Source organism: Acinonyx jubatus, chromosome D4, assembly GCF_027475565.1.
Source record: "Acinonyx jubatus isolate Ajub_Pintada_27869175 chromosome D4, VMU_Ajub_asm_v1.0, whole genome shotgun sequence".
Lineage (NCBI taxonomy): Eukaryota > Metazoa > Chordata > Mammalia > Carnivora > Felidae > Acinonyx > Acinonyx jubatus.
In genome coordinates this window covers 51910001-51934087 of record NC_069391.1, presented here as the reverse complement: position 1 = coordinate 51934087, position 24087 = coordinate 51910001, and the positions used below count along the sequence as shown (strand labels likewise).

Below are 24087 nucleotides of genomic sequence, written 5' to 3'. Positions count from 1 at the left end.
AGCAGGCTCCAGGCTCTGAGCTGTCAGCACAGAGCCTGATGCGGGGCTGGAACTCACGGACCGCAAGATCATGACCTGAGCCGAAGTCGGCCACTTAACCGACTGAGCCACCCAGGCGCCCCATCATTTTTCTTGTTTTTTAAATGAACAATGATTACTTTCATAATGAAAAAATATAAAAATACAGACACAAAGTTTTAAGAAAAAGAAAAAGAATAAGCGATTGCCTTTTTATATGCAGGGATGGGTTGGGGGTACTGCTGCTAGCAGAGGTATTAGAGCAGTAATAAAATGCTAGAGACTTCACAAAAACAGAATGTCGAGACAAAGATACAAACTTTGGAAGGAAAAAAACTCTAAACTACAGGCAACCATCATAATGTATCAGTCTCTATATTCAGCAAAAAAGGAGGGGGGGCAGATCAAAGCCACTCACCACATTCTAATGATAATCTAAGTGAAAAGTGGAAAGGACATAGTTTATTAAGCACATTCTATGTGCCAGATACTTTCACATAATATCTCCCTTAATCTTCCTAACAACTTGCAAGGTATTCCCTCTATTTTGCAGGTAAGAGGCTTAATTAAAGGAAACAAGTATGTTTCCAACGCTCAGTGGTCTCCAGAGTTCATGAGCTTTTCCCACTACACTAGGCTCCAAAAGGAGTTCTTAACGCATAGTTCTTGAAGTGGTACAAGCTGAAATCTAAGATGTTCAAACAACTTCAGAAAGGACTCCATTATCCCTCTTAAGTACAAAATAAATATAGAATAGAAAGGGAAGAGGGGGAAAGGCAGCAAGGACTGATGTGAGGCAAGCTTTGTAGGCTGTGTTAAGGACTTGTGACTCCTAAGGGAAGCTGATTTTAGAAATGCTCCTGTTGGGACACCTGGGTGGCTCAGTTGGTTAAGCATCTGACTCTTGGTTTCAGCTCAGCTCATGGTCTCAGTTGTGAGTTTGAGCCCTGTGTTGAGCCCCACATCAGGCTCTGCACTGGTGGTGCAAAGTCTACTTGGGATTCTCTCTCTCCCTGCTCCTCCCCTGTGAGCATGCACTATCTCTCTTTCAGAATAAATAAATAAACATTAAAAAAAAAACAAAGAAAGAAATCCTTCTTTCGCTTCCTGTAGGGCATAACAGTGGTAAGGCAATGACCAAACAAAAGCTGTGGCTTACATAAGTTACCAGAGAGATGGAGAAGAGAGCAAATTTAAGAAGTATTCAAGAGACAGAACTGACAAGATATCCTGATTGATGTGATGATAATTCTTCTTTTTGACCCAAAAACCATATGAACTTAACTCTAAACTTACTTATATATAACTTCACCACTAACAATCTTTGAAGGCATCTCCAATTTGGGGTCTTGCAATTTCACTTCTTTCTTACTTTTTGCCTTTGTAGTACAAACCTATCTACATGCATTTAATTATTAAAAATGGTTTGTTCCATCAACTGGTGGAACACAATAGAGTATTATTTGGCAAAAAAAATGAAGTACTAATACATGAGACAACGTGGTAAATCTTGAATATATTATATAACTTAAAGAACATAGTCATATACAGTATGATTCCATTTGTATGAAATATCCAGAATAGGCAAATCCAAAGACAAAGTAGACCAATGGCTGCCTACAGCTGGAGGGGGATAGCAGCATTGGGGATGACAGCTAAAGAGTAGGAGTTTTCTTTTCGAGGTGATAAAAATATTCTAAAATTGACTGTGGTAATGGTTACACAATTCTGAATACACTAAAAACCAATGAAACCACTCCATAAGTAGGCAAAGTAATGGTATGTGACTTATATCTAAATAAAGCTGCTATTTTTTTAAGTATTTGGGGGCAATATTTATTGAGTATAATGTGCTCAGCAGTAAGATGGGCACAGGATGAGCAGATAAAAACAACAGGATATCAGTCCTGAAACAGCATGCAACCTACAAAAAATAAAACCACTGTAAGCCAACTGGTTCCTATCCGTAGGATCTTCCACACGGTTCTGTGCAAAACAATCTTCTCAGCATCTTTAAGAAAAAGTGCTTACCCAAGAAACACATACATTTTTCTTTTGATTTTTAACTCCACATAGGTATTTATACACTAAGATAATATTCCAAGTCACTGACAGAAAGGTTATTTAATCATACAGTTAAAGAACATTCCCTATGAAAGATTTAATTCTGCTGTTTAAAAAAACTCCCTGGATAAAACATTTCTAGAGACATATGGGCACTGTAAAAAAAAAAAAAACTTGAACAACACTAGCCTTACATTCATGTCTAGGCATATAACATCTAGTTCAATGTATGCTTTTATTTATTTGGATTTAATGGGGCTCATTTTCAGGTTTGTTCTTCAAGCAGGTATCTTGGAATGGGTCTAAATGCCAAAGATCTGAAGATCTAGATTCCAGACCTCATGTCATCAGGGCTGGACTGATTTTCAGGGGTGGTGGTAATAAACAAGCAGCTTATATCGACAAAATATACAACAGGGGCACAGTAGAGGGGACATACCTTGTTTTAAAGTTTATTTATTTATTTTGAGAGATTGTGTGTGTGCGTGCATGCAGGGAAGGGGCGGGGGTGGAGGGAGAATCCCAAGCAGGCTCCACACAATGTCAGCACAGAGCTGGGCTCAGGGCTCAATCTCATGAACTGGGAGATCATGACCTAAGCCAAGATCAAGAGTAGGATTCTTAACCGACTAAGCCACTCAGGCACCTGGACATACCTTTTTATTGCCCTAAAGAAAAGTTTAAAAATTTAAATACAAATACATTAATTGCAGCAGTATTTAAAATAACAAAAAGCTGGAAACAACCTATCTTTCAAATATGGGGGCTCTATAAATAAATAATGGCTCATGACAGAATGCTGTATGGCCATCAGAATTCATATTTAACAACTACCCCCCAAGGTTATGAAAGCAATTAATGACTTTTATATTAAGTTCAAAATGTCAGTTACAAAATAGTATACTGAATATCATCTCAATTTTATAAAATTAAAGATAAATTGAAAAAAATCAGGAAGGTTACAAAATCACAAGTAAGGTTATCTCTAGGTGCTATAATTATGAGTGGTTTTAAATTTTTGTTAGTTACATACAAGTCAAATTTTTTAAAATAAATTAGTATTTCTGTTATGGAGGGGCAGGAATCAAACAATAAATTTGTAGTTACTTCTCATCTTCTCATCAAAGTAAACTGAAGAAAAATGGGGTTTTTTTTTGTTTTTTTAGTTATTTTTGAGAGAGAGAGAGAACGTACGTGCAAGAGGGGGATGGCAGAGAGAGAGGGAGAGAGAGAGAATCCCAAGCAGGCTCTGAGCTTCCAGGACAGAGCCCCATGCAGGGCTCAAACTCACAAACTGTGAGATCATGACCTGAGCCAAAATCAAGAGTCTGATTCTTAACTGAGTCTCCAGGTGCCCCAGTGAGGAAGAAAAATGTTCTGGTCCAAAAATGAGAATTCTGATTATCTGAGTTTTACTTGCCCCAAGTTTTAATATATTAGTCTTCCAATGTGCCGAGTCTTCTCTTTACTCTGGGCTTTTACCAATGTTGTTCCTTGTGCCAGGAGGATTTTTAGCCCCATTTCCCAGACCCTTTCACTTCACCAGGCTAACTCTAAAGAAAAAGGAAGCAGAGGTGTCACTCTAGTAAGTCTCTGGTACTACATGTGCTGATGGACCGCTGGGCTTAGGGTTCCACAGCACTTATCACAAGGTCCTACCCACTTTAAGATACTCTGAGGACAAGGAAGAAGTGTCTCTGTTTTGTTCACCACTACATCAACTATACTTTGTAGCATACAGTATGAACTCGATAAATAATTTTGAAAAAAAAAAGAACTTATGTATTAATGGATCAATTAAGAAGTAAATATTCTGTCAGAGACACTGAGCATCCCTAATTCTTAGAAGGATTTACTCTAAGTAAAACAGGGGTGTTTCGTGTAATGAAAACATCAGAGTATAATCGGTTCAGTAATATAAGCAAAAGACAGGTCTTAGGTGCTCCTGTTCGCAGAGTCTGTAAATGTGAAAGCATGAACCTAGTAGAAAGTTAAATATATCCAATCACAGGCTATTAAGTATGTTAATGTCTTAAATACACCATTGCAAATAAACAGAAATAAGGTGCAATTAGGGGAAACAATTAAAATAGAATTATACCATATTTCTTGAACTTGGTTCCCAAAGATCAGATTCAGATGTTGCTTTTATTCAAAACCTTTGAAAAAGTAAATAAAACATTCTGCACATTGTTCACTATAAATCTTAACTTACCATTCAAATTAAATCTAAACATAAACATAACCTTAAATCCTCCTCTAGTCCTACAAATATTCTGATAATCAAAATCTAACTTCTAGGACAACAATTTTTCTATGAGTACAATATTTATGCTGAAGAGAAAACTTATGCAAATCACAGGGACTTACACTTATGTTACATTTAAGTTTACTCTTGTGTGTATCATAAGGTTCAACAGTCCACAAATTTACCTAAAGCTGAGGTTGCCTATGAAACAATTATACTATTTAGGACACTTTTTTAAGTAAGCTCTATGCCAAACATGGGGCTTGAACTCACGACCTTGAAATCAAGAGTTGTATGCTCTACTGAGTGAGCCAGCCAGGTGCCCCCAGGACATGTATAATATTGATTTAGGTTTAAGATCTATTTGGGAATAGCCAATAAAAGCTTCAAACAATATGCACTACTTTGTATTATTTACTTTGGCATGTGATCCCAACAGCTACACAACAAACCTGAATTAAGAATTCACAAATTAGATCTCTACTTTATTTATACCACTACTATATTCAATCTTCCTTTGATGATGTCTAGAAATGTTAAAGTAGATCAAATAAAATATCAAAACCATGTTAAAACTAGATCATTACTAACCTTAGCTATGCAACAGCCCAATTAGCCAATTTACACTGATAATTTTCCAAATAAATTTTTAATATTCACCGAAATCTTTTAAATTTTTGGATACATAAAAAACACTAAGATTTTTCAATTTAAAATTTCACACACAAAGTGATAAGTGACAACTGAACTAGCAGAATGGCATCCAATTTTTTTTCCAATAAGTCTGACACAAATTCAAAATTTTTGGTTGAAACAAAAAAAAATCCTTTTTTTTTTTAAATTTTATAGAGAGAGATTATGTATCAATGGGGGAGAGAGGCAGAGGGGACAGAGAGAGAGACAGAGAGAATCCTTTTTTTTTTTTTTAACTTTTTTTAATGTTTGTTTATTTTTGAGAGAGACAGAGTATGAGTAGGAGAGGGGCAGAGAGAAAGAGAGAGAGAGACAGACAGACAGACAGACAGACACAGAATCTGAAACAGGCTCCAGGCTCTGAGCTGGCAGCACAGAACCTGATGTGGGGCTCGAACTCACGAACCGCAACATCATGACCTGAGCTGAAGTCGGACGCTTAACTGACTGAGCCACCCAGGTGCCCTGAGACAGAGAATCTTAAGCAGGCTCCACAGCCAGCACAGAGCTTGATCCCACGACCCTGGCTGGGATCATGACCTGAGCAGAAATCAGAAGTCAGGAGCTCAACTGACTGAGCCACCCAAGTACTCCTACAAGAAAAAAAAAATCGTATTCAAAGAATGGAGGAAGAAGAAATAAATGTGGCTATGTTTCTAGTCCGAGAGACTCTGATGCTGTACTGTTCCAACACTGGAGACACTGAGAACACAGCCCCAGTTCTAGAGTTGCTCACATTGTGGTGGGGGAGATGGATAATAAGGGTTCAGTGTGTTCAGTGAGTTGTTCTCAAAGGTCTTTGTGGTAATCTGGTGCTACTTTTTCACGGAGTACATGGGACACCTACCACCCTTGAAAATAAGTTAAACAAAGCACTTATAAGAAGTTTTTTTAAATCTAGTCTGGAGCATTACAAAAATATACAAATAAGTGTCCCATAGTTATAAAGCAGTAGGTACCTTAAGGAAAAGATGGCAAAACAGGAGGCATACCTGGGAAACAATATGGCTAGAACACAATATAAAAAAGACCATCAGCGAGAGATGGAGGTGAAGATAAGCTCGCCTGTTCTTTTTAAAATTTCTAAAAATGTTTATTCATTTTTGAAAGAGAGTGCAAGCAGGGGAGGGTCAGAGAGAGGAGACACAGGATCTGAAGTAGGCTCCAGGCTCTGAGCTATCATCACAGAGCCCAACGCAGGGCTTGAGCTCACGAACAATGAGATCATGACCTGAGCCCAAGTCAGATGCTTAACCGACTGATGCCACTCAGGCACCCCTAAGCTTGCCTATTCTTAAGGAGATCCCTGAACACAGAAGGAAGGGCTTATTCTGACCAGAGAGAGTCTGTAATGGATGAAGTTTGAGAGCTGAGCAGTGATAAAGTCATGGTTTTAAAAGTCTCCAGTGCCAATGAATACACTGCCCTGGAGGGAGCTTGAGGGTAAACTGGCCAAATTACATAGCCAGCTTATACTAGGGGAGTATGACTGAAAAGGAGTAAAGGAGTGATACGAATTCACTTTATAAACCACCAATCCCATTCAACTCCCCAGTAATCATAACAAGACTTTTTTTTTTTTTTAAAGAAGGGACAGTTAGGGGTGCCTGGGTGGCGCAGTCGGTTAAGCGTCCAACTTCAGCCAGGTCACGATCTCTCGGTCCGTGAGTTCGAGCCCTGCGTTGGGCTCTGGGCTGATGGCTCAGAGCCTGGAGCCTGTTTCCGATTCTGTGTCTCCCTCTCTCTCTGTCCCAAAAATAAATAAACGTTGAAAAAAAAATTTTTTTTTAAAAATAAAGAAGGGACAGTTCTAAGAGACAAAGCAAACTAAAACAACTGCCTTCAGGATTTGGTGGCAAATGGAGTGGGTGAACAAACAGGAAGAAAATGATCTCTCAGGTATTTGGGCCTGGTCTCCTGAGAGACCAGGAGAACGATGGTCACTTGTAGAGGTTGGTTAAGGTTCCTGTGTACATGCTGACATAACAGTGCATTTCAGAGACAGCTTCCAATTTATTTTCTTGAAACGGGAATGTGCTTGTGTATTAGAGAAAGAACTAGAACCTTAAATTCGCCTTTACCAAACACAACTCTCTACTAAGTAAATGTAAGTCCACTGCAACATAAGACTAGACTGTCTAAGCCTTAAAGTATCCCTCTGGCAAAGTTTCTGTTGGGGTCTTTACCTCCTGATTGACACTGTGGATGAATAATTGTTCCCTATCTTCAGAGATCAGAAATTAGAAAAATTAAAAAAAGAACTGGAAGGCCACACAGAAAGTAATTGGATCAGGTGACTAATTAAAGTGATAGAAGCTCTTACTCTATATTTCTTGAAGGGAACTACTCAAGAGCAGATGCAGGTTAAGTAAGACCTAAAGCTTATATGCTCTTAAAGAAAAAGCATGCAAAAATACATGCAAACTTCACAAAAAGAAATGACCATGTGAACACATGCGCTGGGGCCCTTCCCAGGGTCTTGAAGGGCAACTTGCCTCTGTGCACATGGCTTTATTCAGAGGAACAGTCCTGGAGCTCAATGGCCATCTGAGGAAACTGAAAAGAAGGTGGACAATCTCAAAAGAAGGTGGGCAACTTCTGTTGTGATAGGAAGAAGCAGACTTTCCTGGATAGCACTAAAAGAGTTAAAATTGCCCAAGAAAATGTAAGCAAAAAGAGATGAGTGGCTTAGACTGGCTGATTACCCCTACAAAGGTCTCATTGGACAGGGGTAAAATACAAAGAAAGTGTGTGCCAGTTTTTACAGAAAACATATGGCAACTTACCTGGGGAAATTTGCCTTCTCTTAAGTAAACAAGGAGTCTTTTCAGGTATTTTGAGTTGAAACTGAGAAAGACATTTTTAATTATAGAGAATGTGGAGAAAGAGTAACTCACTGGAGAATAGTGACCATAATGCATTAATATTGCATTAGGTGGAAAAGACTAGATCAGGAGTTAAATTTTTACATACAAAGACCACTATACAAGGGAGGGAGGGAGGAAAGGAGGGAAAAAGGGGGAAACAGAAGAAAAACACAGTCTCTATTTGAATAAGCTTACATGAGGGACTTTTTGTAAAAGAAGATTAATAAATGTTAAAGAAAATTAATTTATTCCCCCAAATGTGGCTCCTCAAAATTAAAACAAATATGAAATGTAAACTGTTAAGGCAAAAGCTCCCTTCTCTGTCCCAGATGCCCTGTTCTATGTGAGTTAAGTGCCTGGGGCAAGCAAATTCAATGGTACTGTCTCTCCAGCTCTGAATTCCAACTGCAAAGGGGGAGATGCCCTACACCAGATGTGGAGGGGTAAACTCTGGTAGGCATAGGTGGAGCAGGAAGAGCAAAATCACAAAGGTCAGCACCCCTAAGGGAAGGTCTTTGATCTGTAGTGTAATAATCCCAATCCCACAGAGTCCCCACGTCCTCCCCCATCCCAAACCCAACTCTCATCCAGCTGGCTGGACAGCTTCTCCCTCTGCCACTGCTACTGGAAAGAGACTGGAAAGAGCAAAGATCGGACAAGGATCAAATAGGACAGGCTAGAGAACAGTAATGGTGATTCCAGGCTCCCTTGGGAATAATAAAGTAACAGTGGGGATGGTAAGACAGCCAATTAGTACATTTCCAGGCAAGAGAGAGTGGAGGCCAAGGAAAAGGATGGAATTAAACACCAATTTTGCCAGTCTGCCCACTTGGATGTTATTCTTCACAGATATGAGACTGACAAGCAACCAAGGCAAAGGTATAAAATTTACAAGAGTGGCAAGAACCCTGTAACTAGCTCTGCCTCCACCATTGCTGTATGATCCTGAGTGAGTCATCAGAGCCTCTCTAGACTTCCTTGCTCTTAACTGTAAATTTAAGAGTGAGGAAAAAAAAATAATCGTGTGATGGGGTGCCTGGGTGGCTCAGTCAGTTAAACATCCGACGTCGGCTCAGATCATGATCTCCTGGTGTGTGGGTTTGAGCCCTGCATCGGGCTCTATGCATACAGCTCAGTGCCTGGAGCCTGCTTCAGATTCTGTGCGTGTGTATGCCTCTCTCTCTGCTCTTCCCCTGCTCTCACTCTGTCTCTCAAAAACAAACATTAAAAACAATAAAATAATCATGTGACTCCCTCCCATGATAGCATTCTAGAATTCTAAGGACAGCATGGTGTACACAGAAGAGTGTGCACTCTTGAGCTACACTGCCTGGATCTGCATTCCAACTCTACCCCAACCAGCTGTCTGACTCTGGGAAAGTTATCTTACCTCTCTAGACTTCAGTTTCCCATTTGTAAGAGATGAAAATCTAAATACTCTCTACCTCTTGGAGCTGTCCTGACTATGAAATGCTGTGTTAGTTGTAATTATGGCTGTGAGCCAATTTTGTATCCAATACCTTTTGGGTATAGGCCTTTGTATGGTAAATCACCTTTCCTTATTCATCAGAGGAGCAAATACACTGCCCACCGCTTCCTGGGGTGCTTTTCTTCCTAGACCAGAGATAGACATTAATCAAGCAGAGAATTCTCCCATTAGCCTGGATGCAGCCTGAGGACCTTCACTGAATTAGAGAGTACACAGAAAATGAGTCAGTCACAGCCACATCTTAAATTTAGATAATACTGTGTTCATTTATCACTACACTTCCATCCCATACTGTTCAAACGTACTACCCTCCAAAAACAGAGAACCCCTTTTGGTGGAAAAAGGAACAAGACAATCCCCTACCTATAGCTGGTTCAAGACTACAGAACAATGGTTTACAGCTCCAGGGACCACAGCTTTTGCAGAAACATTTAAACTGCTATCTATGGAAAACAATGGGTAAGTGAGATGAATGCAGTTATCTGATACTATATGGTGGAGGCATTCTTCTAAAACATGACAAGTTTATTCACCGATAGTTCAATAAGCCAAAACAAGGCCTTGGGAGTAAATTCTTGATGATGATGTGATGGGATGAAGAGAAAAGGAAGCCCTACATATCAAGCAAGGTCAATGCTTAGCAAATTAGATTCTGGCAAGACACAAGGATAAGAATTTAAAGAAATCAACTCCTTTCATGCCCACCTCCTGATAGGCTTCACCTCAAGGTAATCCCACACTCAACACATCCAACATACAGGGTCTTCACTTCCCCACCTGTTGTCACTCTTATACTCCCTACCTCAGTTGAGACCAACTCCACCTCCCACATACTTGTCAAACCAAGCCCTACCTTTGCAAGTCTCCTCCATTAGCACCTGGCTAAATTAGAGTAACAGCCTCTACTCTTGGTCCTCTCAAATTCACCCTCCAATCAAATCTCAGATAATTTTCCTGCTTATAACCCAAAGGCTTTTACATGCAACAACATGAGTGAATCTCAACAGCATTACACCAAAAGAAAGAAGCCAGACCTAAAAGTTTATATACTATATAATTCCATTGATATGACATTCTGGAAAAGGTGTAACTCCATAGGGGCAGAACGCAGATCAGTGGTTGCCAGGGCTGGGGGTGAGAGGAGGGGTTAGTCACTCAAGAGCACTGAGGATTTTAGGAGGTGATATCAATGTTCTTCATCTTGACTCTGGTGGTGGTTACAGGATTTAGAGCAAACAGACCAAACTACATACTAAAATGGTCCATTTTACTCTGTATAAATTATACCTTAATATAAAAGAAATTGGGGAAAACCCCATGGACTCTCCCACTGCCTACAAGTTCCCACTGCCTACAAGTTCCATGGCACTGTTGATCTGTCTCATCTTGCCCTCCACATTCCAGCAAAAATCAACTTTTTAAAATGTCCTGCACTTTCCATACACAAGCTTCTCATCACTGTCTTACTCTTCAAAACAGCTTTTCCAAATTAACTCCTAAGCCCTCCAGGCTGTCTCCCTGCCTCTACCACCCGTCAAATTCCCAAACTAATAAGCTGGATGCCCTTCCTCTAGGCTCTCATAATGCCTGATATTTCCCTATTACTGCATTCAAAGAAATGTACTATATATATTATAGGTATATGTTGTGATGTAATAATCTTGTCTTTCATCAATCAACTGAAAGCCCTATTCTTTGGAAAATAGGGCTACTTTTTATTTACATGTGTATATGCAGCCTGGCACATGGGAGACACTCCAAATCTGTATTGGAATACTTGTTTCATAAGGCATCACTGTATCACCACTTATAAGGGTGCCCCTTGGTTCAATAAATATAGGCAGCTTTTGCTGCACAACCATAGAAATAACCATGCAAGCTGAAACCACACAAAGCAATCTTAATAATCAACAGGAAAAATATGATTTTTCTAGGACCTCTAACGTTTTTGGGGGGTCAAAACATTAAAAACTATCAATTATAAAGACACACACACATACACAGACACACACGAAAATGAGAAAATATTTAGTGTATTGTAATTTAAAATAATCAAAACTTTGAGAATTCAAGTATTTTCTTCCTTTATTAAAAAAAAAATCAAGAGTTGTTTGTACTGTCTTCTTCTCACTTTGTAACTTAAAACACCAAATGAGCATCTTTTGCATACCTCGGTGAATTGGTATCCTCCTAAGTTTGGGTTAGCTCCCAACATTTTATCCTTTGTGCTTCCTCTCTCTGGCAGTATCCCTCTGAGGAGTTCCTTTTAACATGAATTTTTTTGCCAGCATCCTTTCCTCTGTTAGGTCTTCATCCTTTTAGCTATAACACCTTCTTAATTTGTGATAAGTTACCTTTCACTAAGCTCCTCTGGCTGCATATACAGAGTATCTACAACAGTGGCAGAGTTGATATTCCTGTGGTCAGCTATTTTTCCAGAACTCTCTTTACAATTGGCTCAATTTCATTTCCAGTGTTATCAGTTTTCATTTCTTTGATGCAACTTTGGTCTTTGTCGGACAATTCTCTCTTTGCATTATCCAATTTTAGAAGATGCTATGCAGGTTTTTCTCCCAGAGACAAGAAAGCAACACATCTACATGCTTTGCTGTCTTTTCAGGGCCATATAACAAGGTGTGCTAGTTGGACTTTTTACAATTATTCATGGTTAACATAATAAATGAAATCTAAACTTTTTGGGAAACTGGTGTTATTTAATTAACGTAATAACTGAAAACTGTGCATATGGGGGCTGTAAAAACTAAGAATTATTTATATTTAATAAGTAAGTAAATAATTTTAGTAGTAATGAACTGGCTCACCACTGGGTGAAATTTAAGGAGTAAGAATTTAGGGGCGCATAGGTAGCTCAGTTAGTTAAGCATCTGATTCTTGATTTCAGCTCAGGTCATGATCTCACATTTCCTGGGTTTGAACCCCACATCAGGGCTCTGTCTTGACAGGTGGACATTTAAAAAAAGAAACAGGAATGGGGGGCACCTGGGTAGCTCAAACAGTTAAGCATCTGACCCTAGATTTCAACTCAGGTCATGATCTCACAGTTGGTGAGTTCAAGCCCCACAAAGGACTCCAGGCTGGGTTTGTGGAGCCTGCTTGGTATTCTCTCGCTCTCCCTCTCCCTGCTCCTCCCCAGCTCTAAGTAAATAATTTTTTTTTAAAAAAGGAATAGGGAGTTTTGCCCTTCCCATCTACACTTTCTAGCTTATAACATCACAAAATCAAGCCAACTTCCTAACAATTCAATTTATAGTCAAGTATAACAAATTAGAGGAAAGAGTCAGATTATAATCCAAACTCTGTTACCAGTAACAAAGTTAGGTACTAACACTGTGCCTCTGTGACTTCCCCTATAAAACACAGTTAAATAGCACTTCCTTCTGCACAGGGTGGTTGTGAAGACTAAGGAAGAAATAGACTTTAAAATGTACTTTGAAAATTCAATTAGATACCATTACATCAAGAGTACAGTGAGTACATAACAAGCAGTATTGTAAGAGCTTTTCATGAATTTTCTCACACAATTCTCGTAACTATCTATAAGGTAAGTAGCATTATAGTCTCCATTTGACAGAGACTGAAGCATTGGGAAGTCAAATAACTTGTCCAAGGGCATGCAAATGGTAAGCAGAGAAGCCTGTATTTGAACTCAGGAAGTAGAAGTCCATAGCTCAAGTTCTTCAAAACGTCTTCACTAACTTGTCTGCTTTCTCAGAACATAGAAGGACATGGTCACTGACAAGTGTAACACACTGAGTCTTAGAAGTTGGACAAACCGAATTTACTATGACTCAACACGGGAACGTTCTATTAGGACATTTTCAGGTTTCTGGCAAAAAGACAAAGACACACCATGTCCAGAAACCCAAGAAGCTAAGCAGAACTATAAAAGGAGACACAAAAGTAGATGGGAAGTTCAAATATATTCAATTATTTTATGCTATTGGGTGGAAGCATAAATATCAGAAAAGTACTAAGAAACAAAATTCATTTTGCAAGAATAGTGAAGGAATTATATTTATCATGAGTATATAAAAAAGCAAGAGTGCCATAAAAACAACATATGTAGAATCAACAAACTTCATTGACATTTTCAGTACCACTGACCCTGAAAGTTAATAACACTGTTTGCTAAGGTCTGATTTCACAAGGAATTCCATATGGAAAAGAAACATGAGAGCCTAATAAGGATGTATGATACAAAAGCAAAGGGATTAGTTAACTAAAATAAGTAGATTCCTCTCAAAATCTAATCCATTCAGAAGGACACATTTAGAACATTTGTATCTCATTAGGGGTATTAAGTGAGAAAGAGTCTCAGCACCAAGCAGTCCTAATTATAATTCATCTTAGGAAATAAAGTGAGTTTTCTTTACTAAACAGGAAAGTATACTCTAAGAAGCAGCTTAAATGTAATAACAGGACTGTTGACAAAGTGAGACACCAAATAAACCTTACAGCCCAAAGGAATACCAACTAAAACCCGAATAACCACTCAAAAAATAGAATGTATTTTTAGAAAATTACCCGACACCTTTTTTTCTCTTATTATCAATCCTAACAATCCAAAGCAGAAAAAAAAAGGTGCTAAGGAAAGAGTACCCAATTATAAAGAACATAAACAAAATAAAGTAATACAAACCAAAAGCAAACATGTTTGTTCAATCACACACACCTTCACCAAGGTTCCATCAGTGGTGAAAACGAGATGGTTAACAAGAATATTCACTGGCAGAAGTGCATCTGCTTTGGGAAGGGGCAGTTGAAAATGTTTTGAATCCCACCAAAAAGGAATATTTGTCTGAAACAGAAAATACTTTAACTGATATATAGTGGATTATGTGACTTATAGATTTTAAGAACTACTTCACAGATCTGAAGGGAAGATAATAAAAGGGCATGATTAAAGCATTAAAAGAAATGGAGTACCTGGGTGGCTCAGTCGGTTAAGCGTCCGACTTGGATCAGGCCATGATCTCACGGTTCATGAGTTCGAGCCCCATGTCAGGCTCTGTGCTGACAGCCCAGAGCCTGGAGCCTACCTCAGAGTCTGTGTCTCCCTCTCTCTCTGCCCCTCCCCCATTCGTGTTCTGTCTCTTTCTGTCAAATATAAATAAACATTAAAAAAGTTTTTTTTAAAGCATAGAAGCATTTTACTGGATAGAAATTAGGTTGAGTCCAGGTAAGAAAAAATCGTTCATAAGAGCTTAAATTATTAGTTCTCTTGTGGAATCAGTAAATAGGGTGTCAATGACACCAGCTCTGCCTTTCCTATCACAGTGTCCATCTTTGTGCTTGCTCACCGGCTCGGTAAGCATCACAGCCAAGCTCCAAGCCATAATTTATTTTTTCATTCCATATTGGAGACTTTCACTACCCTCTCCCAGCAGACCTTCTCTTACAAACTAGTGGCCAGAACTTAGTCACATGCCCATCCTTAGACCAATCACTGCCAAGGGAAACAAAATCATCACGACTTGACTTTTCTATTAGTCATCAGTTATCTCCCATTATTGCCACAGCTTTCCTGCTCCCATTCCCCACTCCCAGACACTTCAGAAGAGAGAGGTGAGATGGTTCTTAGGGTAGCCATCAGTATTGAACTCAATAGTTCTTAAAGATTCATAGAACAACTGTAACAGGGCAGTTTTATGAAAAGAAGTCAACAGTTAACATCACTATGTAGGTCCCTGTGAGTTTACAGAACACTCCTCCACTAGACAATAGGAGCATCAGAATGTAATGAACTATTTTACTAGTCTTTTACTCATCTTACTAGTTAGATGAGTAAGAGTCAGTAAAGCAAAGTAGCTTTTAAAAAGCACAATTTCTCAGCCAACATCAATCAGAAGAAACTATGGCAGTTCTTTTCAATTTTACATTTCTCAATATGCTCTAGTTGAGCTATCCTGTCCAACCTCACCTCTCTACTCAGTCTCTATTTAGGGAATCAGGGGCTGGGAAAACATACAGGTCTAGATGCATCAATCACTCCATTTTTTTTTAACTAGCTGTCTTTTAATTTAAGCAATTTTTCCCTTCCTAGAAAAGCAGTGAAGGTCTAATTATAGGGGCTTACTTGATTATATATATATATATATATATATATCCCCCATGCAAGACATCTTCCTGTATTTAAATTTTTGGTTATAGACTTATGATGAAGGAAACTTCAAATACCTTGGAAAGCTCAGAATGCAATGGTATTTGAGGGCAAGACCATTCCTTCTGTATCTTAACTCTACAAACAGCACTCATCCTAAAATTGGAATCATTAGGGGGTGCCTGGGTGGCTCAGTCAGATAAGCATCTGACTTCAGCCTAGATCATGATCTCACCGTTCCCGAGTTCAAGCCCTGCGCTGGGCTCTGTGCTGACAGCTCAGAGCCTGGAGCCTGTTTCAGATTCTGTATCTCCCTCTCTCTGTCTCTCTGACCCTTCCCCACTCATGCTCTGACTCTCTCAAAAATAAACATTAAAAAAATTTAAATTGGAATCATTAGGCTGACACTCAAAGTATGAATACAAACTTAAGAAACTTTTCTCATTTTTAACAAAGATTTTATTTTTTAAGTAATCTCTCTACCCAACTCAGGGCTCAAACTCAGGACCCATAGATTAAGAGTTGCATGTTCCACCTTCTGAGCCAGCCAGGCACCCCCATTTTTAATAAAGTAGGCTCCACACTCAACATGGAGCTTGAACTCACAATCCTGAGATCAACAGTCACATATCCTACTGACTGAGCCAACCAGGCACTCTAGGACTTTTCTCATTTTTATTTATTTTTTTTAATGTTTATTTTATTGAGAGAGAGCAAGAGTGGGGGAGGGGGAGTTGTGGGGGGGGGGAGACAGAGGATCCAAAGCAGGTTCTCTGCTGACAGCAGAGAGCCCCATGTGGTGTTTGAACTCATGAACCATGAGAACCAAAGTCAGACACAACCCACTGAGCCACCCAGATGCCCCACTTTTCTCATTTTTAAACTAAACTGCATCACATCCTCCTTCTTGAACACATCTCATCTTTTCCTCAATGCTTTTGGGTTGTTCTTTCTACCTTAAAACTTGCTTGCCAATTAATGCTCTAATTTCTGTCATTCAAATTTTATCAGAGGAAATTCAGGGTCTATCTCACATGCCCCTTTTCTTCCATGCCCAGGGAGAGTTCAAGATTTTGAATCATTCTTCACAGGGTTTGCTCACTATCCAACTCTCAAACTCCCTGAGGCCTTTAGCAGACCCAAGAAAAGATGCAATCAATGTTCTATTAAAGTCCCCAAAAGTAATGAGACCAAAAGGTCAGCTGACTGTAGTTTAAAATAGGACCACTGGGGCGCCGGGGTGGCTCAGTTGGTTAAGCATCTGACTCTTGATTTCAGCTCAGGTCCTGATCTAACATTCACGGGTTCAAGCCCCGCCTGAGTCTCCCTGCTATCAGCGCAGAGCCTACTTGGCATTTTTTCTCCCTCTTTGCCCCTCACCTGCTTGCTCTCTCAAAAATAAATAAATAAACTTAACAAAAAAGGAACAGGACCACTGCCTGCATGTTCCCTCACTTATTTTTTTTCCCCTTTAAAACAGTGCAGGTGGAAAATACTCAGTAAAGAAACTGGGAAGGCTCAAGAGAAGATGATAAGGAGGCATCCACATCTGACTGGTTTCTTTACATTCCCCGAGACACCTGATCTGCATGCATCTACACACCACAGAAAAGACACAAACTAATTCTGGTTTTAAACACACACACACACACACACACACACACACACACACTCCAAAAGTCACTATGATGCCAGAAACATTTGGGAGACTGAGCCATCTGATGACAATTACAGGAATCCTGGAAGGGAAAAGAATGCTCAGGGAAGGCCAGACAGCCCTGTAATTATAAATCCTACCTCAGCCCTGGAGTCCTCCCCACACCCTCCACATCACTGCCAGGGAATGGTAGATGGTGATGCTTCTACTCAACATTCCCAGGCCAATCCCAGAGGAGAGGCATGCTCACACACACCGCTTGAGAGAGCACATGATGATTTTGGTTTGCTCAGTTTACTCATTAGTGAAGTAAGACACTTCCTAATTATCATGAGTTTGGTTCCCAAGGACTATAAGACTTTTAGTAAAAAGATAACTGAAAAGGCAAACCACTGAAAAAATTAATATGACATTATTAATTAATAAAACTTTTTTCCAAGTTCCTTTTATTCATTGAATTGATCCTTGCGGAATTCAGGGTAGGGGACTGGGAGATAAGAGTAGTGGTTGGGAGGCACAAAGAAGCAAATATTTACTGAGCACCTCTCAGAGCAAGCTGCTTTCAGAATTAAGAAACTTTGTGAAGGAGATGGCATCCCAGTTCAATGACAACTAAAGCTCAGAGAGGCAATGTGCCCAGTCCCAAGCTCTTAAATGAAGGCAGTTGGCTGGAAACCCAAGCCTACCTGACTCCAAAGCCCACACTCTTTCTACTAAACTACACTGCTGGAGACTGACTGCAAATACATCAGAGTTAGATCTAGTATAAGCCAAAGAGGCATTCACCAACACTACCTTATCAAGGCAGAAATGACTTAATTTCTTTCTTCTTACATAATTCATATAAAGTATAAGAAGTGAGTTGCAGGTAATTCATAGAAAGTTTAAAAACTTTTTGTAAGAAAAATTTTTACATTATGTTTAAGGGAGAACAAGCACACACACTAGTGAGGGAGGAGCAGAAAAAAGGAGACAGAAGATCCCAAGTAGTCTCTGGGCTGACAGCAGAGAGCATAAAACTCAGGAACTGTGTGATAATGACCTGAGTTGAAGTCAGATACTTAACCAACTGAGCCACCAAGGCGTCCCTATTTGTAAAAATTTCTAGAAATTGTTATTAATCTACCCAGAGAACAGATAATGCTATTTTTAGTCATTTGGTACATTTCCTTCCAGAATTTCTTCTTTATATATATCTTTTTATGTGCCACAAAGTTGGCATACTATTTATAATTTTGTGTCCACTTCTTTTCAATTAATGTGAGTATATTCCCATGTCATTAGAAATTCCTCAAAAGTCTGATTTTTTCAATAATTACATCAGAATATATTTTATAACTAAAGTCTTCCAACTGAAAGCTCTGTGCCGACAGGATTAGGAAACTTAAATACTTGAAATATTACATATTCCATGTAGATGTCTAAGGAAATAAGGAAGTATACGAGACTGCTGAGCCATGAATCATGATTCCACAGAATCCCTGCTGTTAAAAGGATGCACTTCAGTAGAATCACATTTGACAAAATACAAAGTTAGAAATATTACCAACCCATTTTACACAATGTACTAAATTAAAAATTACGATTGTAAACGATCAATTATCTTCTACCAATGCCTTTTGTGGGTCAGTATAGAAGTCAAAAGTGCCAAATATTGTGCAGTCTTTTTTTTTTTTAGAGAGAGAGTGAGCGACCATGAGTGAGTCGGGGAAAGGAGCAGAGGGAAAGAGAGAGAGTATCTCAAGCAGGCTGCACACTCACCATGGAGCCCAACGCGGGGCTCAATCCCACAACCCTGGGATCATGACCTGAGCTGAAATCAAGAGTTGGACACTCAACTGACTAAACCACCTAGGTGCCCCATGGAATCACCTGTAAATACAGTCATGATAAACTGGGCTTCTACAACATGCCGCACAGCAAAGAACTGTTCAACTATCTTATAAAACATGATAGTGGTAAAAGATAGCGATACTAAGAAGTAAAAAGGAAGAGGACAGTGATGGTAGCTTTCATTCGTTAAGTCTTACTCTGTGTCAGTCGCTGTTCTTAACTCTTAATATAGATTTTTTAGACTTAATCCTTTCTAAATCCCATGAGGTATCTTATCCCCATAAAGTAACAAGCAACTTGAACCCAGAAAACTTGAGATCAAGTCCATTCGTGGCTCTGATGATCTGCACATAGTTTCTTCTCTCTAGGTATCTAATATCCTCACTGTATAATGGAAGGGTTGGGGCTGACAGCTGTGCAGATTAAATGAGCTCTCATGTACTGTGGATTTGACAATCACTTGAAAATATATATAAGCCTCTCTTAACCCACAGCAAACACACATCACTAAATAATCATGTCACTAAATCTCATTATGGGCTCACAATCTTTCACAGCATAGCACACTAGGAAGTTATGAACAATCAACCCACGGTTAGCTTTAAAAATGAAACCTCCTTGGGGCACCTGGGTGGCTCAGTTGGTTAAGCGTCCGACTCTTGATTTTGGTTCACTCAGGTCATGATCTCACGGTTTGTGAGTTCAAACCCCAAGTGTGGAGCCTGCTTGGGATTCTTTCTCTCCCTTTCTCTGTGCCCCTCTCCAGCTCTCACGCACAGGCTCTGTCTCTCTCAAAATACATAAATAAACATTAAAAAAAAAAAAAAAAAGAAACCTCCTTGGCCACCTAAAGTGTGCACTTGGTAAGAGTGTCACAAAAGTCCAAAAGCTAAAGCTTGCTAATTCTAGAAATTTGAACCCAAGATGAGTGCAGTGTGTCAATTATCTAGTATCCAGCTGAAAACTCTTGAGAAACTGCATTTTCCTGCCACCCTGAAAGCTGGCTGACCTAAACAAAAATATATCCTTACCAACAGTTGCCCAGGACAACCAAAAAACAAAAGGTCTGCCACAGTGGGGCACAAAAATCCAAGTCAGTCCCAGTAAAGAAAGGAAACTATCCCACCAAAGAGAAGCCTGCCTCTAGAAGTAAAGTGTGGGATATATCCATCGGGGCCTAGGGGAAGAGGTCCATATCTTGATTTTCATGTAGCCCAGCTCCCATGTATTAAGTTAATGGTTTAGAGCTCAATGAAAATAATTACCAGCCTGGCTCTGCAATCCATCAATTTACCCTGAGCACGCCTGCCGATTCTTTCTTTGGTCTCCAGGACCCAAGAATCCCTTTCGTTGATCTGGAATATGAAGGAAAGGTTGGTTGTTACTAGTTTCTCTCTTTCAATTCTAAATTTCTGCCAAGTAATTAGGAAAAGAAAATGAAGAATTATTTTTTAGTATTTTAATGTAAGCTATGGGGTGTTAAAACAGGCATAGTCTCTCACAAAAATAAGATTAAAATCATACATCTTTGACCTCGCCTCATCTAAGCAGAATGGACAATGCAATTTGCCTCTAGGCTGTGAACTTGGGGAAGTGATCCAAATCACCTCCATTCAAATTTAGGTAGCTTGCCAAGAGTAGCTTAGTCAATAAATGAAACATATATGGATTTACAAAAGACTTTCGTATGTTCCCTGAGAGATCCTAATGGAAGGCATTATTACTATCCCCATTTTACAGATGATGACAACAAAGTTCAAAGTTCAAAGTACTAGCCCCAAGATCACACTTAAAAAGTAGGAAAGCAATCTTCTGGGTTCAAACACCAATCTTCTATGCATTTTTTCCAAACAACTGTAGCATGTTATGTTTAAAGAAATTCCTCCAACTAGAACACTCAAAACTAAGCTAAGGACTTTATGAATCATAATGAAATCTTAAGCATATCCACCCAGCAGGCAGGTATTCATTTTGAACTGTCCACTAAACTATATAAATATGACAGAGGAAATTGTGAAATTATCTCACAATTCCTCCCACCACCTTGTAAATCCATTTCCACTGCACATATACACTGAATGGACATCATAAATATAATAAACCTAGCCACAGAATACATATATACATGGGAGACAGAAGGTAAAGAACCATGTGGCAGTAATGATAATGGTGAGCCCTTTCTGCCATTTAAGTTATCAACACAACTGCTTCCTTTGGTCACCAGCAAACGCCATGAGAAGGCAGTCTGTGACTCCATGTACTACCAATCCAAAGCAGGTAGCTCTAAAAGCTATATAAACATCGACAGGGCTGTTTGTTATTGCCTAGAACCATGGTTCCAGCCTCTGCAATTAGAACAGGCAATGTTTGACTCCTTAGGCATATGAAAGTCTGCTAAAATATACATATATATTTTCCTCGTTTTTGATTCTATAAGCAATATACTCTAGCTGCAGAAAATCTTGAAAGTGTAGAAAAGTGTAAAGAAACAGAAATTAGTCATAATCCCAGCACCCAGAGACAACTGATGACATACTGGTATATTTCCTTCCATTTTTTTCTCTGACATCAAGACTATTTAAAATATTTCCTTTTCTACAGAAAAAGAAACTAGTTTCTTCAGGGAAGACAAGGAAAATACAGCTTAGAAAATTTTAATTCCATTATATTTATAAATAAATTCAAATTTCTTGAATAAAATTTTAATGATATAACTGTAGCAAAAAATAACTTAAAATCCTTTGGAAAAGCTCAGTAAGGCCACCATCTAATACCTCCCAGTTCTACACCCACAAAACCAGAAGAAATAATAATCTATAATGAGCATAAATAGGTACTCTTGTGAAAAGCCTGTTTTATTTTTTCAAATCTTATTGTCTAAAATCCTTTTTTTCATTTAAAGTACTAACCCTATTATCCTGACTGGGTTCAGGATTCACTACCCCAAAATAAAGTAGGCTGGCATACTGAGTATCTTAAGCTGAAGGAGTTTGAGAAAATGGTAGAAGCAGGAAGGTCACTCTACCTTCCCCTGGCCCTTCCTGCCTGAAACAGGCCATAAAACCTTCATATACAAGGTGCCCTCCCTACACCCAGAGGAAAAGTGCATCCTTATCTCTGAAGACAAAGGGATGCAGAAAAGAATTCTAACAAACAGGCCTTGCTAAGTTTCTCTTGGTTTACTATAATTACCTCACACTCTTACCCTATATCATCTTCCTCCACAACCATGCACTCCTTCATCAAATCTAGCATAAAATAATCAGGTCTGTATCTTTGGGTGTTTATTTCTTACAAAGGTTTCCATAAACTTTTTGTAAGTCACATAAAACTTACATTAAATAAATTAATACACGTTTCTCCTCTTAAGCGGTCTTTGTCACTTTAATTTTCAGACCCAGTCAAGGACCTTAAGGAGGTCCAGGAAAACTTATTCCTCCTGTATAATCTTATCAGTGAGAAAAGGAACTTCAGCTCACCCCAAGAAGAAACTATGTAGAAAGGAACATATGGTCCTGTTTCCTTCTCAAAATTCCACTTCTAGATACAAAGGAAATGTCATTTAAGTATGGTATATAAGAGGCAGTTGGGTGGCTCAGTTGGTTAAGCATCCAACTTCAGCCCACATCATGATCTCATGATTCGTGAGTTCCAGCCCAGCATCGGGCTCAGTGCTGACAGCTCAGAGCCTGGAGCCTGGAGCCTGGCTCAAATTCTGTATCTCCCTCTCTCTCTGCCCCTCCCCCACTCATACTCTCTCTTTCTTTCTCTCTCTCAAAAATAAACAAACATTAAAAAAATAAGTATGGTATATAAAAGCCTTTTCTGCATATTTATATAACCATATGTAACATGCATACAACTGTATCTTCTAATATGAAACTAATAGCTCAAAAGGAAGGCCATCTGTACCTAACAAAATTGAAAGAAATCTACTTTTCACATGGAAAAACAGAGATTCAAACGGAACCAGTGACCTTGATAAGGCTAAGAAAAGTCATTGGAATATATATATATATATATATATATATATATATAGTAGCATTTTCATTGATTATGTATTTCTAAGGCACCTATTTAAGAAGGGCTCATATAGAACAAGTACTTTTGTACTAGTTACTGCTAGGTAAACACAAGTTTTAAATAATCTTCAGTGCAACAGACCTGGAATTTTATTCCCCACAGCCTAGTGATTTTAAATGCCCTGTGACCCTCTTAAGCATTGCCAACATCAACATCTGGTACCTGGCACAAGGAAAATAGATTCTAAGAGGTTTAAAAAAAAAACTTTCATTTTCATCATGTGCTTTAAACATGTTTCTAAGGTAGTTCTTTTTCTCCTCTTTCTGATACACAAAAAAAGAAACTATTCCATCAGGCAGCTGCATTATATTTTTAAGCAGAAGGGAAAAATAACTGCCAAAAAATCCAGTTGTTGCTAATGTTTTCTCATCTTCCCCCAGAAGAAGAGATTATATGCAATATAATAGAGGTCTGAGACCTGAATGGATAAAAGAAAACCCAAAAAAGATTGTAATCATCTCTCCACAAACACATACACTTGCAAAAACAATTGCAGAATTCAAAGCATATCCCCTAACACAATTCTCTGGATTTCTCTCTGCTACTCTTTTCTTCCTCCTTTACCTTCCCATGTAAGGCTTTTTATGAGCTTCAAATCCTCCAAAGATTTTAGCAAAAACAATGATCACATTACTGATAATCAAGATACTCATTAGCTTTAAATGCAAACAAAGCTTATTGGAGAATCTCAAAAGAATTCAAGCTCATTCATCAAACTTGAAATACTAACCCAGGATATTTTAAGTGACTTTTAAAAAGTAACATGGTGATAAGCAAAACTGACCATACTTGACAAAGAAATGAATGAGAAAACAGTGAAGAAAAAAAAAGCTAAAATATTTTATTCTAAGACACCTTCTTTAATTTAAAACAGAAATATATAAAAAATCAATACTGCCTCCCAATTATAAGTTAGTTGAAATAAAGAAATAATCCTTTATTATATAGCTTTAAGGCACTTGTGAAGGTTCATTTCTGCATAAACTCTCTTTAGTTCCAACCCAAGATGGTAGT

General features: G+C 38.7%; 1 protein-coding gene and 1 long non-coding RNA gene across 19 annotated transcripts in view; both read right to left on the bottom strand.

Annotated features, from left to right (window-relative positions):
- Nucleotides 1-24087, bottom strand: part of BNC2 (basonuclin 2) — a 436381-nt gene that overhangs the window by 340660 nt on the left and 71634 nt on the right. For 9 of the 18 annotated variants that reach the window (XM_027047204.2, XM_027047222.2, XM_027047221.2 and 6 more), the window contains exon 2: nucleotides 20256-20345. The exons of the other annotated variants lie outside the window; for them this stretch is intronic. In XM_027047204.2, the coding sequence (XP_026903005.1) occupies nucleotides 20256-20345 (90 nt within the window). The remainder of the gene's footprint in view (nucleotides 1-20255; nucleotides 20346-24087) is intronic. 18 annotated transcript variants of the gene reach the window in all.
- LOC128312198 (uncharacterized) lies at nucleotides 6818-14808 on the bottom strand. Its single transcript, XR_008291178.1, has 2 exons — nucleotides 7399-14808; nucleotides 6818-7345 (listed from the first exon to the last, which is right to left on the bottom strand). It is a non-coding gene; the product is annotated as an uncharacterized LOC128312198 (long non-coding RNA).